This window comes from Salmo trutta, chromosome 2 (genome assembly GCF_901001165.1).
Source record: "Salmo trutta chromosome 2, fSalTru1.1, whole genome shotgun sequence".
In the NCBI taxonomy this organism is placed as follows: domain Eukaryota; kingdom Metazoa; phylum Chordata; class Actinopteri; order Salmoniformes; family Salmonidae; genus Salmo; species Salmo trutta.
The window spans coordinates 9,809,792-9,825,567 of record NC_042958.1 but is presented as its reverse complement, the minus strand read 5'-3'; the positions used below and the strand labels follow the sequence as shown (position 1 = coordinate 9,825,567).

General features: G+C 42.2%; 3 protein-coding genes across 5 annotated transcripts; 2 read left to right on the top strand and 1 right to left on the bottom strand.

The window, feature by feature from the left end:
* Nucleotides 1-268: 268 nt before the first annotated feature.
* LOC115150305 (uncharacterized) lies at nucleotides 269-2,407 on the top strand. Its single transcript, XM_029693448.1, has 2 exons — nucleotides 269-588; nucleotides 1,461-2,407. The coding sequence occupies exons 1-2, from the start codon at nucleotides 366-368 to the stop codon at nucleotides 1,970-1,972; spliced, it is 735 nt and encodes a 244-aa protein (XP_029549308.1). The 5' UTR covers nucleotides 269-365; the 3' UTR covers nucleotides 1,973-2,407.
* Nucleotides 2,408-4,347: 1,940 nt separating this feature from the next.
* On the top strand, nucleotides 4,348-9,775 carry LOC115150284 (NEDD8 ultimate buster 1). Of its 3 annotated transcripts, none has more exons than XM_029693404.1 (15): nucleotides 4,348-4,498; nucleotides 4,808-4,932; nucleotides 5,082-5,249; nucleotides 5,356-5,420; nucleotides 5,546-5,610; nucleotides 5,839-6,006; nucleotides 6,205-6,293; nucleotides 6,512-6,618; nucleotides 6,882-7,068; nucleotides 7,198-7,305; nucleotides 7,461-7,613; nucleotides 7,933-8,079; nucleotides 8,284-8,370; nucleotides 8,486-8,687; nucleotides 8,957-9,775. In XM_029693404.1, the coding sequence occupies exons 2-15, from the start codon at nucleotides 4,816-4,818 to the stop codon at nucleotides 9,124-9,126; spliced, it is 1,833 nt and encodes a 610-aa protein (XP_029549264.1). In that variant the 5' UTR covers nucleotides 4,348-4,498; nucleotides 4,808-4,815; the 3' UTR covers nucleotides 9,127-9,775. The 3 variants fall into 3 exon arrangements, with proteins under 3 accessions (XP_029549264.1, XP_029549282.1, XP_029549273.1); XM_029693422.1 differs by having other exon boundaries at nucleotides 4,349-4,498; nucleotides 8,486-8,666; XM_029693413.1 differs by lacking the exon at nucleotides 4,348-4,498 and having other exon boundaries at nucleotides 4,526-4,932.
* Nucleotides 9,776-10,248: 473 nt separating this feature from the next.
* Nucleotides 10,249-13,068, bottom strand: LOC115150299 (gamma-crystallin N-B). The gene is made up of 4 exons (XM_029693437.1): nucleotides 12,980-13,068; nucleotides 11,638-11,886; nucleotides 11,109-11,254; nucleotides 10,249-10,465 (listed from the first exon to the last, which is right to left on the bottom strand). Exons 1-4 carry the CDS (start codon nucleotides 12,998-13,000, stop codon nucleotides 10,330-10,332), a joined length of 552 nt encoding a protein of 183 aa, XP_029549297.1. The 5' UTR covers nucleotides 13,001-13,068; the 3' UTR covers nucleotides 10,249-10,329.
* Between the last annotated feature and the right edge of the window lie 2,708 nt (nucleotides 13,069-15,776).

Below are 15,776 nucleotides of genomic sequence, written 5' to 3'. Positions count from 1 at the left end.
ATTACTTTATAATATTGTATTATATCAAGTCATACTAACCTATTCACCTATTTTACTGTATTCTATCATACAGATAAGCAGTTTTCACCTTTCACCATAACTAGCTAAACTACACATTGCACTGCAACTACTTGGTCTTTTGTAAAAGAAAAGGCTAAACTTCAGTTCTCCTCAGTTGTTTGCACATCAATTAAACTGCTGAACCACTGTACACAGGTTACACTACACACCTAATCAGATGCAGACAGTGCCGTGGGCTATTCTACATGCGGCGGGCAGTTAAATAGGCAACTTTTCATTCTGTCAGTTGTGCCTTCTTTTGATTGGGGAAATAAAAATCTAAATAGGTCGTCAATGCAAACAGGATGTTGTCGCGCTGGTGCTCCTGTTGCAATTCGACGTGTTCCTGTGAACCGATAAGATCCTGGAGTCGTAGGGAAACAGCCGGAGACCTGAGTCATTTTGTTGAGGACCAACGCGAAATTGTCGCGAACCGATCCAGGATGAACCAGGACATTGCACTTTTGAGAAAACAGTACAACTGCACTAAAGAGAAACAAAAGACCCGGGTGGTTTTATTCAGACAAGGTAGGCAACTCTTTCGATGAGTGCTGTGCGAGCTTGGCATGCACACAACCAGTTTTGTCTAAAGTTTTGTCTGGCAACAAGCTGATGTTACATTGTCGCCGATGTTCTGCATCCTTGGTCTTTTGTATCTATAATGGATTTATATAATGTGAATTTCAGTAGTTTTGACTGAATTAGTCTTGGCTACTTTTGTTTCTTCATACAACAGATTATCCTGATCGTCTGCTTTGAACAACAAAAATGGCAGTTACTGTAGACTATAGGTAGCCAGTAGACCTGACCCTTACAGCTGCGCCAGGGGCGGACAGACTTCTTTCGTGAACACCTGTGGAGCCCCTGCAATATATTGTTCAGAAAACATACCTCAATCCAGGGATGACAAATGCCTTGTACTTTAGAATAGTCCCATTCAAATAAAAGTGTATTTGTCACATGCGCCAATGGAATAGAACTGGTGTAGACTTTACCATGAAATGCTCACTTATGAGCCCTTTCCCAACAACGCAGAAGTAAAAAGTAAGAACATTTGCTCGTTGAAAATAGTAACACAATAAATCACAATAAAGAGGCCATATACAAGGAGTACCAGCGCGAGTCAATGTGCAAGGGTAAGAGGTAGTTTAGGTAATATGTACAGGAAGTCTATCCAAACCTAATGTAGCTGTAAGCAAGAAGGTCAGATCTGCTGGCTGGGCTATAGGCTTCTGGAAGTGTGTGTGTGTGTGGTGTCATTTGAACACAAGTTATATTTTTGTTACAATAACATGACTACATAAGTAAGCACTTTATTATAGAAAAAAAATTCTGAGCTGAAAGGTTGATTGCAAATGTCTGTTAACCTGTGTTTACTTTTCTATTCTATTCCCCGACAGTATCAGCTGATGACGCAACAGAGATCAGTGGGAAAGCCCTGGTCAACATGGTCCCGGTCAACCAGGAGATGAAGAGCACACATGAGAGGAAGAGGACGGTGTCAGAGGCTGAGATTGATTTCGTTAGGCACCTGGAGATAGCCCCATGGTACACACACTTGGGAATCCACCGACGGACCAACGGTATCATAGCATCTCATCCAAACCCCACATTCACCGGCAGCAATTCTTCCAGTTTAACTTCGCTCTCTGAGGACTGTCCTGAGATGTCCAGTGACAAAGTCTTGGGGGATTCTACTTCTATCCATTCTGAAGAGTTGAGTACCAGTAACAGCATTTCAGGCTCCCAGAAGTTCTCAGCCCCAGTCGTTTTGTCCAGACAACTGAGTTTTGGGGGCCAGCAGCCGCCTCTGTTCTCCTCCAGCCCCCTTCACCACTACCCCTTCCCCCAGAGAAAAGGGCCCAAGAAGTCAGAGGCTGCCAGGAGACTTGGGATGTACACATCATTCTGATAAGAGAGGGAGTCTGCTATAGTGCAATATGTGTTCTGTGTTTCTGCATTAAAAACAATATTGTTGAGTTGCTATAAGGACATTTGCTATGCAGCCATTTACATGTTAATAATGTCATGTAAGTTGCTGTGCCTTACCCTGTTTTAGACCTCTATGTTAACGTTTGAGTTTCATCTCATTGGAGCCTAAATGTGTTTGTTTGAGAAGGGAATATATTTCCCCCAGTGAGTCTGCAGGACTGTGTGCCACTGAACAAATGAGTGGAAAATGGCTGATTATTCTCTGGTGTGCATAGCCTATTATTGTCATACAGTAAGATTAATCCCAGCAATCCAGATGGAATGTGCAGACAGTGTGATGATGCAGTGATTAAATATCTTTGTACAGTATGCTACTTCTACATGCATATTGAATATTAAAACATCCCATCAAAACTCTTTGTCTTTTAAAAAGGTACCATACTTTTGATGTTCTTTCCTTCGCTTCTACTATTCTGTGTTGTCATTTGTGTCAGTCTCTCTCTGCATTTTGTTGTAGGCTAAACTCCAATCGTGTTGGTAGAATCATAAAATGAGGACCGAGCCATCTCCTAATCTAAACCCAAACCATGGGTGCAACTTTCACTGGGGACATGCAGATAGCCTGGGGAACACTAACTCTCAGACATAATTTACAGATAACCAGGGGAACATTCCAACACTCAGCAGTGGTGGAAAAAGTATCCAACTGTCATAAAAAAAAGTAAAGACACCTTAATAGAAAAGTAAAGACACCTTAATAGAAAATGACTCAAGTAAAAGTAAGTCACCCAGTAAAATACTACTTAAGTAAAAGTATAAAAGTATTTGGTTTGAAATATTCTTAAGTATCAAAAGTATAAATCATTTCAAATTCCTTATTAAGCAAACCAGATTGCATGTTTTTTTTTTTATGTACGGAAAGCCAGGGGCACACCCCAACACTCGGACATCATTTACAAACAAAGCATGTGTGTTTAGCGAGTCTGCCAGATCAGAGGCAGTAAGGGTGACCAGGGATGTTTGGTTGATAACTGAATTGGACCATTTTCCTGTCCTGCTAAGCAATCAAAATGTAATGAGTACTTTTGGGTGTTAAGGAAAATGTATGGAGTAAAAAGTACAACATTTTCTTAATGAATGTAGCGAAGTAAAAGTAAAAGTAGTCAAAAATATGAATAGTAAAGTAAAGTACAGATAGCCCAAAAAACTACTTAAGTAGTACTCTAAAGTATTTTTACACCCCTGACACTCAGACATCATTAGGCCGTCATTGTAAATAAGAATTTGTTTCTAACTGACTTACCTAGTTAAATAAAGGTTAAATCAAAAATCAAACATAAAAATGTACAGATCGCCAGGGGAACACTTCAACACTCAGACATAATTTACAAACGTAGCATGTGCCATCAGATTTGCCACCAAGGCTCCTTATAGGACACATCACTGCACTCTATACTCCTCTGTAAACTGGTCATACTGTATACCCATTGCAAGACCCACTGGTTGATGCTTATTTATAAAACCATCTTAGGCTTCACTCCCCCCTATCTGAGATATCTACTGTAGAACTCATTCTCCACATACAACACCCATTCTGCCAGTCACATTCTGTTAAAGGTCCCCAAAACACGCACATCCCTGAGTCACTCGTCTTCTCAGTTCGCTGCAGCTAGCAACTGAAACGAGCTGCAACAAACACTCAAACTGGACAGTTTTATCTCAATCTCTTCATTCAAAGACTCAATCATGGACAATCTTATTGACAGTTGTGTGTTTTGTCATAAATATATATATATATATTTTATCCCTGCGCCAAAAAGAGGCCTTCTGCCTTTTGGTAGGCCGTCATTGTAAATAAGAATTTGTTCTTAACTGACTTGCCTAGATAAATAAAGATAAATAAAGGTTAAATAAAAATAAATAAATACAAATAAATGTGTGTTTAGTGAGTCCGCCAGATCAGAGGCAGTAGGGATGACCAGGGATGTTCTATTGATAAGTCTGTGAATTGGACCATTTTCCTGTCCTGCTAAGCATTCAAAATGTAACGAGTACTTTTAGTTGTCAGGGAAAACTTATGGCATAAAAAGTACATTATTTCCTTTAGGAATGTAGTGAAGTCAATGTAAAATGTGGCAAAAATATAAACAGTAAAGTAAATTACAGATACCCCAAAAAACTACTTATGTAGTACTTTAAAGTATTTTTACTTAGGTACTTTACACCACTGCATTAAGGGTAATAACAGGTGGAATGAAATACAACCAAAAATGTAAATGAATAACCTACATATTTTAAATCATTGGACATACTTGTGGTGGAGTACTTTCTAGAAGTTATGTGCTTTGCCACCGAGTAGGGAGCGAAGACAAATTGGACCTCGTGACTTACCTTAGTACGGAAGTGAAAGAGAAGAATAACATTAAAAACCTCGTTTCAACACGTTCCTATCAAAATAATACGGCGACAAGGTTAACACTTCCAACGTGACTGAATCATTAATTTGGTAAATCTTTAAATAAACCTGAAACAACGAATGTGTCGTATTTATCCTGCGTGAGCAAGGGACCGCGTCGCAGCTGTTGTTGTTGTTTGCGACTGCGTAGTTAGCATACAATAATGTTGGCTCTACCTACTGTAGCTAGTTAGTTCTACTCATACATTTTACATTTTAGTTATTTAGCAGACGCTCTTATCCAGAGCGACTTACAGTAGTGAGTACATACATTTTCGTACTTTTTCATCCTGCGGAATTCCCCTATTGTTTGCGGGCTAGCTGTTCACTTGCACTTTTCCTACCATATTTCTTTCACAGTTTTGAGAATGGCTGAGATGCATATTCAGGCAAAGCTGGTAAATCTTTTAAAACAAGATAAGATTCAGCTCTGGAACCCACCTTACACCACAGGATACAACCAGGCAGGACAGCAACCTCTGCAGGTAACATTAGCTAGGAAGTTATAGCCATTCTAACTGTGTTGATGTTCATTCAGCTGGTTGGTCTGTCACCTGACTATGAGTCAGATTTGTGTGATAGTTTTTAACTATGCCTGTCTGTGTGTCTGTCTTTATCACTGTTGTCATTACAGCAGCTTGCAGTGAACTATGCAGCCATTGTGTGCTTCTCTGTGTCTGAAGTGGCAAGTGCCTTGGAGAGCATCAGATCCCAAGCAGTAAAGAGAGGAATGGGGAATAAGACCTATAGAGAGACATTTGTGGCCACGTTGGAACTTCTTCTGCCTAAAGACGGGAAAAAGGTTTGTGTGTGTGTGTTTTGAGTTTGAGGGTTGGTGGGTGTGTTTTCCCTGACACACCCTACAGAAAATAAACAAGTAATTCCAGATTTTTACCTGATTGCTTTAGGATGTCAAGAAGAAGAACTATTTAGAGACTAAACTGGATGTCCTTGCACAAGATATCATGGCTAGGTAAGTGAAAATGGCCATCACAATGTCAATCTTTTATGTTATCAGTGGGTGAAGTGTCTTATTAGGCCTATTATGTCTAAGGTCACAAGGCTATACAGTGCTACTTTCTTCCTACATTTGTATAGGATTGCTGAACAATATGGACTGAAATACATCAAGTTAATTTTGAATGGGAAGACACTGACTCCTGGTAAGTTCCATTTAGGCCTAGTTGCCACAACCCTCCCTCTAATCAATGCATCTGAACTCTCATTATGTTTGGTCATTTCAGCTTTGCATGCAAAAGCTCTGACGAAGGCCTTAAGTCCGATACGTAAAGCTTATAATAAAGAGCAGTGATACTAGCAAGAGCAGTGTGCAGGTTTCTTATTTTTTTTTCTCTCAACTTTGCAAGCATTGAAACGGTTTCTCTTCACAGAGAAGCGTCTGGATGAACAGGACGTGAAGAACAACAGTAAGATTATGGTTCTGCGGGTGAGCGAGCCTGAGAGGAAGAAACAGATGGTGGAGGAGGAGGAGAAGAAGAAAACCCAGGACCAGAGTCTCCAGAGAACCCAGAAGGGCTTCCAGATCCTCTCCGAGAGAGGTTAGTGAGACACTGCTTTTAAACACAATCACAATTATCACAACGCTACAGGAATATTACTTCATGCTTGTTCTTTGGCTTGGTTGTCATTTTAGGCATCCAGATCCTCTCAGTAAGACCCTCATACTGCGTTTAACCAATCACAACGCTACAGGAGTGTTATTTTATGGTGGTTCTGTGGTTTGGTTGTCATTGTAGATGGCACCGATGACCCAGCCACAACTCCATTCCTAGAGATTGCTGATCAGAAGGGGAACCCTCTGAAAATACCTCACAGAGAGAAAAAGGTAGTCTAGACAAAGGACTCATGAACATATGAGCAATATTATATTCATAACTGCCATGATAAGCAGTACAAGTGGACAGCAAGCTCACACAACGTGTGGCTTGAATGGTAACTATGATTCTTGCCATGTGTTCTGTGTGAATTTAACCTCCACTGATTGTGACTCCACACCACACAATCTCTTGACTATTTCTAATGCTGTGTGATTGTTGTCCTCAGGCTTTGATTCTAGCCATGGGGTTCCACGAGAAAGGCCGCGCTCTGATGAAGAGGAAACAGTACGACGCTGCTCTGTGCCACCTGCTGCAAGCTGACGACCAGTTTGGGTAAAACACCTTCGGCTACAATCACAGAAATCCTTTGTCGAAGCAGATATTGGTCAAAACACACATTTAACTTTTGGTTAAAACCGTCAATGTCTGATTAAAAATGTCTGATAATTTTATGGTGTTATCATTTCATTTGACTTTGAATGTGTACGACTTCTACTACACGTTCTGTTTCACCTCTAATACAATTGTACAGTTCCTCTGATCCAGATTTTTATTAAGACTGATGTAAGATATATATTTTGTGTCTCTCTCCACAGTACATGTGGCTCCGTGCTCCTGAGCACGGTGGACAACTATGCAGTACTGCAGCTGGACATCGTGTGGTGCTACAGAGCCCTGGAGGCCCTGTCCTGCCTGGACGACGGCAAGCAGAGGCTGCAGAGAGCCGAGGACTGCTTCCTCAAGTGCTACGGAGAGCAGCAGCAGAGGCTCATGCAGATCAAGGTGATAAACCACCATCACTGGTCTATGGCTCTGTTAACAAACAACGGCTAGCCCCTACCCACCTATGTCGATCTGAATTTCATAAAAGTTGTAATATAGTACATTTTATTAATTTAATTTTGTTTTCAGGGAAACACAGGACGAGAGGAGGTGCTGTTCCTCAGGCTGTACCTCCTACAGAGCTTACTGGCGTACCTGGATGGTAACGAACACCAGGCCACACAGAAGCTAATGCGGGTACAGTACATCATCTGGCTGTACAATCTGGAGTCCTGCTTCCAGATTGTCTTGTCTTCAGACATTAACAACAACATTTCTATAAGCAGGGAGGCACCTCACTATAATATAATGTCATATTACTGATTCTACCTCTTACTCCTGCTGTGTTATAGGTGGAGGACCTGTATGGGCGTCTGTGTCTGGACCCAGGGAAGATGACAGGGCTGATGGGTCTGGGTTTCTCTGAGCAGGAGGCCCGTCTAGGCCTGAGGGCCTGCCACGGCAACGTAGACGAGGCCGCGCTGCATATCACCCACAGGAGACAGGTGGGTCCCCCCTGAGCAATAGAATGACGCAATGTTGACTTGAATGGTAATGTCCATTCTAGTTATTATATTTCTATGAATTAAATAAGTCCCATATTAAGGAAAGAGAGGCCGGCACACAGTGGTGGAAAAAAGGGACCAGCGTTCTCACTTGATGTAGTTGCAGATGATACGAAACATTTCCTAATAGCAACTAAGTTATCAGGGCTGTTATAATCATAGAAATACACTTACTAGAACTATTCAAGTCAGTGTCCCATGATGGGTGGAGCGGTGGCCATATTGAGTGTAATTCTATGGTTTTGTCTGTCCCTGTCAGGAGAGGGAGGAGATGAAACAGCAGGAGAGGGAGAGGAGGAGGAGGCGTATGGAGGGCTTGGCCACCCTCCGAGAGCTGGGTTACTCCAAGAGAGACGCTGCCCGGGCCCTCCATCAGGCAGATGGGGACATGGACAGAGCCTATGGGGTGAGAGGCAGTCGCTGCTACTGCAAAAACACACATTGTTTCTCAATATGCCATGAAAGATGATATGCCAACCATCACATGTTACCATAACCAGAGCCATGAAGCAACATTATCTAGCAGAAGAGTGTAGGTGCAGGCTAGCATACTTTGCTAATATGTATTTTTTTTGTATTACTTGATCCTTGTTTGCTTGTTTCCCCCTAGATTCTTCTAGAGTCCACCCAGGCTGAGTCTGCTGCTGTAACCAACCACAACACAGAGCTCCCCATAGATCAATCCAAGGTTGAGCAGGTAACATCCCCTACCTCTTTCGAGCTCTCGCTCACTCACTCGCTCTCGTCATTATTTCAGTATAAAAGGTATGTTTATCAGTTTAGTATGGTACCTTATCCTTCCCTCTGCATAGCTGTTATACCTGGGCTTTGAGCCGGAGGCTGCCGAAGCTGCACTGAGGCTGACGGGGGGAGACGTGCAAGAGGCCACCCAGCTGCTGCTGGACAACCAGGGGGTCCTGCCCCCAGAGCTGCTCTCCCCCTCTCCCCCCTCCTCAGTGTCCGAGGAGCCCAGCACCTCCTCTGAGTCCGCAGGTAGGACTCACATTCACACACGTACGTACACAGAGAAGCATGCAGATGAACAGACGGATGCACGCTCTCATTACTCCGTTAATAGAACAATACAGGTCTTATTGAATAAATAATTTAAAAAAATCTGTTTTATTGTCACATACACTGGCTAGTGTTCCACTGTTGAGAGGTCTATGTGAGAAAGAGGCATTCAATATGCTGCTGATACTTAAGGCACCAGGATGCCATTTATACCCAAATCCCCAAAGGAGAGTCCTAATGAACATGACACTTGTCATTGGTGTGTCCAGGCTCTGGGAGCCAAGGGGAGGACCCTATGGACGTAGACCTGGTGAATGAGGTGCTGGAGGACATCCCCCGACATGAAGAAGACTACCTGGACCTGACCCTGGAGGAGGAGAGTGAGGTCATAGCTCAGATGAAGTCCTACCTCCACAGGAACTGTACCCCCTCCAGCTAAAGCGCCGTCCAGCCGGCGGCCATTTTTAAAGCACTTCCACCACGTCCTAAAACAAGGGTGTTTGATTTCGGTGTTTTTAGACCCCAAATTAGGTTTGTTATTGTTTTTTTTCCCCATAGCGATACATCAACATTTTTACATTCTGTTTTTTGTACTAAAGTGTTAATTGTCATTTAAACATGTGAAACAGATTGGAAGTGCACTAACATCAATCAAAAAAGGAAATCAGAAAGTTAATCTGCTGACTGGTTTATGCTCTAGAGGGGACTGTGTTCTCCCCATTCTAATCACTTGGATTATTTGAAGGTTAATGTTTGAGATTTCAACCCTGTTTAGAATGTGAGGCTTATAATTGTATCGTAAAGGGATTTTTGGTTGCTTGTGTACAAAATGTTTCTCCAACTGAAATACATTTGTCTTTGTGCTCTGTTTTAGTATTCGAGATCCCTTTAAGTCATTTAATCACGAAATTAAGTTGGTTAAATTCAGTTTTTATTTCAGTTGTGGTTTTCATGGAGTTTGATTACCAATATGACAATACATGACTGGTCTTAGTGCCATATAGTTCAGGTTGCCTTTCGGTTCAAAGGCATTTGCATTTAATTTAAGAACCTGTTATTACATACAATAAATACTCCTTTGCAATGAATATGTATTTGTGCCTCATTATTCACAGTTGTGAATGAGTGATAGTATGAACATGTATTTTTCTTATGCCTGTGCTCTATCTACCAGTGGAGGCTGCTGATGGCTCATAATGTCTTGAACGGGGCAAATGGAATGTCATCAAACACGTTTGATACCATTCCACTGATTCATTACCACGAGCCCATCCTCCCCAATTAAGGTGCCACCAACCTCCTGTGCTATCTAATCATAACCTTTTTGGGGTACTTTACTCCAGATATGTTTTGCTCTCGAAGTACCCCCTCATGTGCAATCAATCGTTAAGCCTATATTCTTAATGAGTCTTCCCAAGTACCCCCTGTGGATAGGCTGGGTACCCCCAGGGGTCCTAGTACCCAGGTTGAAAACCACTGCTCTATATAGACCCTCGTACACGCACACGTATCTCACAGAAACATAACACGACAAGTGTTCGATAAAAATACATTTGTGGTATTATGTTTTTTAAATGTATTTTTTTATTGTACATTTCTAGAATGGTGAAAGTCACAGTCCATGCGGGACAGGGGAAGCGGTTTAGAAGTAGTTGACCACTCTACGGATGGACTGGATGTTGGGGTCCTCGGCCTGCCACTCGTTGTGACTGCAGTAGTCTCCTCTCTCCACGATGTACATGCGGCCGCGGAAGTTAGGCTCCTCGTACATCACCCAGCTACAGAAGGAAACAGACAGGTTAGAAATGGTGACACATCTGCTCAATTCACACACTGTTAGAGAAGATGGAATAGCAGTAATGGCCTAAATATATCTATGTGTAATTTAATGATGTTATCAGGATATTACATAAAATCTAGAAATGTATCGTGTGTTCGCTAATAGCTATAGTCTCTCCATTAAATTAATCAATTACATAGTATTTGATAAATCTATCACTCATCAAATCAGCTCACATCAACTACATCTGTGGTTTGATGTTACATAAAGGTGTCTTGGCTTTTAAAAATATACTACTTTCAGGGTGAGGATCCATTTAACATCAACTTGTAAAATCCTGAACTTCCCCTTTAATATTCAACTCACTCCTGGAAAATAACAGTTGGGACCACAGTTGTGAATAGTGGAATTAGTTATTTAGGAATTCAGCAGTGTCTACGCTTTACCTGCTAGATCGTTAGCATATGTGTTACAATTATGTTCCAACTTAACACATGCTAAAAGGTTGGATATCTTAGCTCAACAAAAATAGATCCAAATGTTTAATCACTGTAAAAGTATCTCTCTGTTTGTGTTTATCTCTGATTTCACAGTTTTACGTGTGTGTGATTGCAGTCTGTGGCTATAGGTGTGTTACTTACGCTCCGTCTCCGTAGACCTTGATGGAGTTGATGCAGCTCTTGCTGAAGCCACGGCTCTGCAGGAATGGGCAGTCATCACAGATCTCCACACACTGGCCAGAGAAGTTACAGGCCTCGAACAGTTCCATTCTGTAGTGCTCACCGTGCTGCAAGACACAGTAGAAGAGGAGAGGAGTTAACATGAGTCTGCATTTGGATTTCATACACGCTTTTCAACAGCGGAATACTATTATAATGAAGATGAGCCAGAAGAATCTAAAGTATCTTTGAAAGTCTTTTAAAGTAGAAAATGGCTCTATAACATAACCACTCATCATCCTCAATAGCACCCCCCTAGCCCTTAACCCCTATCCCTTTAAGCCTTAACCCCTGTCCCTTAAATTCTTAACCCTTAACCCCTATCCCTTTAAGCCTTAACCCCTGTCCCTTAAATTCTTAACCCTTAACCCTTTCCCTTCAAACCTTAACCTATCCCTTTAAGCCTCAACCCCTATCCCTACAATCCGGAACCCTTAACCCCATCTCTCACCATCTTGATGGGCTTGCAGGAGCCCATGTGGTCGTTGTGGCTGTTCCAACGCTGGAACTCGGGGTACTCGCCGTGCTCCAGGATGTACTGCTGTCCCTTGAAGTCGGGGTGGTCAAAGCAGCAGAAGGCGCCGCTCTCCACACGGATGGAGTTGACGCGGTTCATGAAGCCACGGTCCTGGAAGTTATCGCAGTCGCCCCTGACCTCCAGCTGCCTGCCGGTGAAGCATTTTCCCTCGTAGAAGGTGATCTGTGTTGGGTGGGTGAGGAGGTTAACACCACAGTTCATTAGTTAGGGTGGGGAGGTCGAGGTAGGATAGCCTGGCATCCAACAGACCTGGGTTCAAATAATATTTAATATCATTATACTATAAACTGGCTTGATTGAGCTTGCCTGTTGCAATGCAACCCATAGAAAAATCCCAAAAGTGCAAACCCCACCCAGCTGCCACTGCAGGCAGGCTTAAGCAAACGCTTAAAGTATTTGAACGATTTCAAATAGTATTTGAACCAAAGTCCTGGTGGGATAGTCTTTGGATGCAAACTCCATTGTTCCATTTCATTTTATTGTTCACTTAGCCAAATGTAGTGAAACGGTCCAAAGCGATTGCGTTTGGATCCCAGCCTAGAGGCTTGATGAACACTTTGTCACTGGAGTGTCTATTCAATCCACATCGCGGAAGTTCAGCTTTACAGACTTCATTCAAGGTAAACGCTGCATATGTCGGCTCAATTGGATGTTACCTTTTCATTTCTAATCGTGGAAACTAGAACGCTTCAGCTTTCCAGATTTTGTCATGCAGTCTTGTTTCCATGCTGTATTTATGTGCTGAAACCAACTATAGCTATTAAAAGACTAGAGTTGGCTTTAGCAGCAGTATGCATACAAGACTATGGTATGTCTATTCCTATTGGCCAGCCACCAACTAATTATCCATACTGGCCACTGATAGTTTAAATCAAATAAATACATGAAATGCTCCCAGGACTTGCTCTTTTAGATATAATCTTTTAACTCCCTTGACAGATGTAACATTTCTCCCAGCAAGACAAACAGAATTATGGCACTGTTTAGAACAATCTCCAAATCTCACATTTTCACCAGGGATTGCCTCCAAATTACCAAACTCATTTTATCACACCTACACTACCTGTTAAATGCATACACTCCCAAACCTATATGTTTATTGGCTGGAGTTCTCTCTAACCTTTACCTGGTTGTCCCATTGAGGTCCAAATACCTATTTTTCAAAGGGGACCTGGCCTGGCTGTCCATTCAGTTATGTCCCAGTGGTAACCTACCTGATGCTGTGTGTATACAGGAAGACCCAGGTGCAGCTTACCTTTCCAGAATACTGCGACATTTTCCACTGGATACTGTCCAACCTGGCCCACAAGTAAAGTGTAACAGTAAAAAAGTTGGACACCTCAATATATACGTCCGGGGCCGTGCCGGAAAGTATCGCGAGGCTTGCCACACAAAGGACACACAATGGAGGACTTAGGGCTTTTGCTGGGTGGGCACTTTTCCTTCAACTGTTGGCACTGCTGATTCTGGGCTTTGGCTGTAGAGAGACTAAACAGGAGGACAACAAAGGGTTTTGCTTGGCCAGGGCTTTGTGCAGGCCGTTTTGCACATGCTACGCTTCTCTTCTGGTCAAGTTGAATAAAAGCCTGGCATGCCCGCACAGTGAGAAAGACAGAGAGAAGTGTGTGTGTGTTTGTGTGTGGTGGGAGGGTGGTTATCATGGCAACCAGGTGATAGGTCCACGAGGGAGAAGAGAGTGTGTAGCGCTACATCAAAGGCTCAGTATTCCCTTGCCCTCTCCACACAATACTACTACTATGACCTGCCATTGTTCACACCTTATTTAGATGACCTCTGACCTGAAGTACTAGAATTGGCAGTGATGTTGTATGCGAAGTGTGGGGGACATTTTAAGGATTTGTAATAGTTTTATATGGCTGTTATGACAATAACGCACTGGGCATATAAATCTGGTGATGAATGTCTGTTTATGAACTGTTTATGAATGTCAGAACTATCTCTGTACATTCAAGTGAGAAATATAGATTTATACTGACTCTTCAATGTCATAAAATAATGTTTTTCAATATTGGAATATTGCAATATCTTGGAGAGCTTGAAGCTCTGTAAGAGAACATAGAGAAGGTAAATGGATCTCCTGACTTGCCGATAGTGCATTGTGGTTTGGATTATTACCCTTGAATGCTGATCGATCGCCAACAAGTCCATTAGAGGGCGATAAGCCCTTTTAAGTGTCTCTCTACCTCTGGATATGCTGACTCTTTCTCTCTCTCAGGCCAATAGGTTAAATAGATCACCCTATCTTTGTATAATTTAGCCCCTCAATCATAGCCTGGGTAGCAGGCCTGTAATGTCGATCTCATTCACTTCGACTAGGTACCCCCTTTCCCACTTCAGTTGTCATTATTAGACGCCATGGAAACTAAGAGCACATCTCTATAAGTGGCTGCCGCTCATTGTCATTACATTTACTTGAACAGGGACAATGTTCAAAAACATAAGTGTCAGTATACTGAGAAATGTGTTGCACCAGATTTAACTAACAGCTCATTTGCATCTGCTGTCTCCTTTCTTCTGCACTAACGTGAAAGAGCTGGACAGAGGAAACAAAATCCCAGAAGGCATCCGCCATACTGCTTTGACCTATCCTGTAGTTTTCAGATCAGTGCTGATGGAGAGAAGATATCCACTTTAGACTGTGGAGACTCAGCCCTGGGAGGAAGCCACAGACTATTGAGATTCAGCCCTGGGAGAATTGGATAGGTATAACCAATATGGTAGAATCTTCTCCATGCCCTCTAATAGGCTAGGATGTTTTGCCATATCATACTGAACAAAAATATAAATGCTACATGTAAAGTGTTGATCCCCTTTTTCATGAGCTGAAATAAAAAGATCCCAGAAATTTTACAAAAGCTTATTTCGCTCAAATTTTGTGCACAAATCTGTTTACTTCCCTGTTAGTGAGCATTTCTCCTTTGCCAAGAAAATCCATCCACCTGACAAGTGTGGCATATCAAGAAGTTGAATAAACTGCATGATCAATGCCACAGATGTCTCAAGTTGAGGGAGAGTGCAGTTGGCATGCTGTCTGCAGGAATGTACAGTTGAAGTTGGAAGTTTACATACACCTTAGCCAAATACATTTAAATTCAGTTTTTCACAATTTCTGACATTTAATCCTAGTAAAAATTCCATGTCTTATGTCAGTTAGGATCACCACTTTATTTTAAGATTGTGAAATGTCAGAATAATAGTAGAGAGAATGATTTATTTCAGCTTTTATTTCTTTCATCACATTCCCAGTGAGTCAGAAGTTTACATACACTCAATTAATATTTGGCCGCATTGCCTTTAAATTGTTGAACTTGGGTCAAACGTTTCGGTAGTCTTCCACAAGCTACCCACAATAAGTTAGGTGAATTTTGACCCGTTCCGCCTGACAGAGCTGGTGTAACTGAGTCAGGTTTGTAGGCCTCTTTGCTCACACATGCTTTTTAAGTTCTGCCCACACATTCTCTATGGGATTGAGGTCAGGGCTTTGTGATGGCCACTCCAATACCTTGATTTTTTTGTCCTTGAGCCATTTTGCCACAACTTTGGAAGTATGCTTGGGGTCATTGTCCATTTGGAAGACCCATTTGCGACCAAGCTTTAACTTCCTGACTGATGTCTTGAGATGTTGCTTCAATATATCCACATAATTTTCCTACCTCATGATGCCATCTATTTTGTGAAGTGCACCAGTCCCTACTGCAGCAAAGCACACCCACAACATGATGCTGCCACCCCCAGGCTTCACGGTTGGGATGGTGTTCTTCGGCTTGCAAGTGTCCCCCTTTTTCTTCCAAACATAACGATGGTCATTATGGCCAAACAGTTCTATTTTTGTTTTATCAGACCAGAGGACATTTCTCCAGAAAGTCCGATCTTCGTCCCCATGTGCAGTTGCAAACCGTAGTCTGGCGTTTTTGTGGTGGTTTTGGAGCAGTGGCTTCTTCCTTGCTGAGCGGCCTCTCAGGTTATGTGAATTTAGGACTCGTTTTACTGTGGATATAGATACTTTTGTACCTTTTTCCTCCAGCATCTTC

Excerpts from the sequence above, each read along its gene's own strand:
- LOC115150299 (XM_029693437.1), bottom strand. The coding sequence starts at position 13,000 with ATGTCGCAGTATTCTGGAAAG. Across the intron at positions 11,887-12,979 it reads TGTCGCAGTATTCTGGAAAG|ATCACCTTCTACGAGGGAAA; the intron begins GTAAGCTGCACC and ends CACCCAACACAG. Across the intron at positions 10,466-11,108 it reads AAGGTCTACGGAGACGGAGC|CTGGGTGATGTACGAGGAGC; the intron begins GTAAGTAACACA and ends TTCCTTCTGTAG.
- LOC115150284 (XM_029693404.1), top strand. The coding sequence starts at position 4,816 with ATGGCTGAGATGCATATTCAGGCAAAGCTGGTAAATCTTTTAAAACAA. Across the intron at positions 5,611-5,838 it reads TGGGAAGACACTGACTCCTG|AGAAGCGTCTGGATGAACAG; the intron begins GTAAGTTCCATT and ends TTCTCTTCACAG. Across the intron at positions 8,688-8,956 it reads TAGGACTCACATTCACACAC|GCTCTGGGAGCCAAGGGGAG; the intron begins GTACGTACACAG and ends TGGTGTGTCCAG.
- LOC115150305 (XM_029693448.1), top strand. The coding sequence starts at position 366 with ATGTTGTCGCGCTGGTGCTCCTGTTGCAATTCGACGTGTTCCTGTGAA. Across the intron at positions 589-1,460 it reads GGTGGTTTTATTCAGACAAG|TATCAGCTGATGACGCAACA; the intron begins GTAGGCAACTCT and ends ATTCCCCGACAG.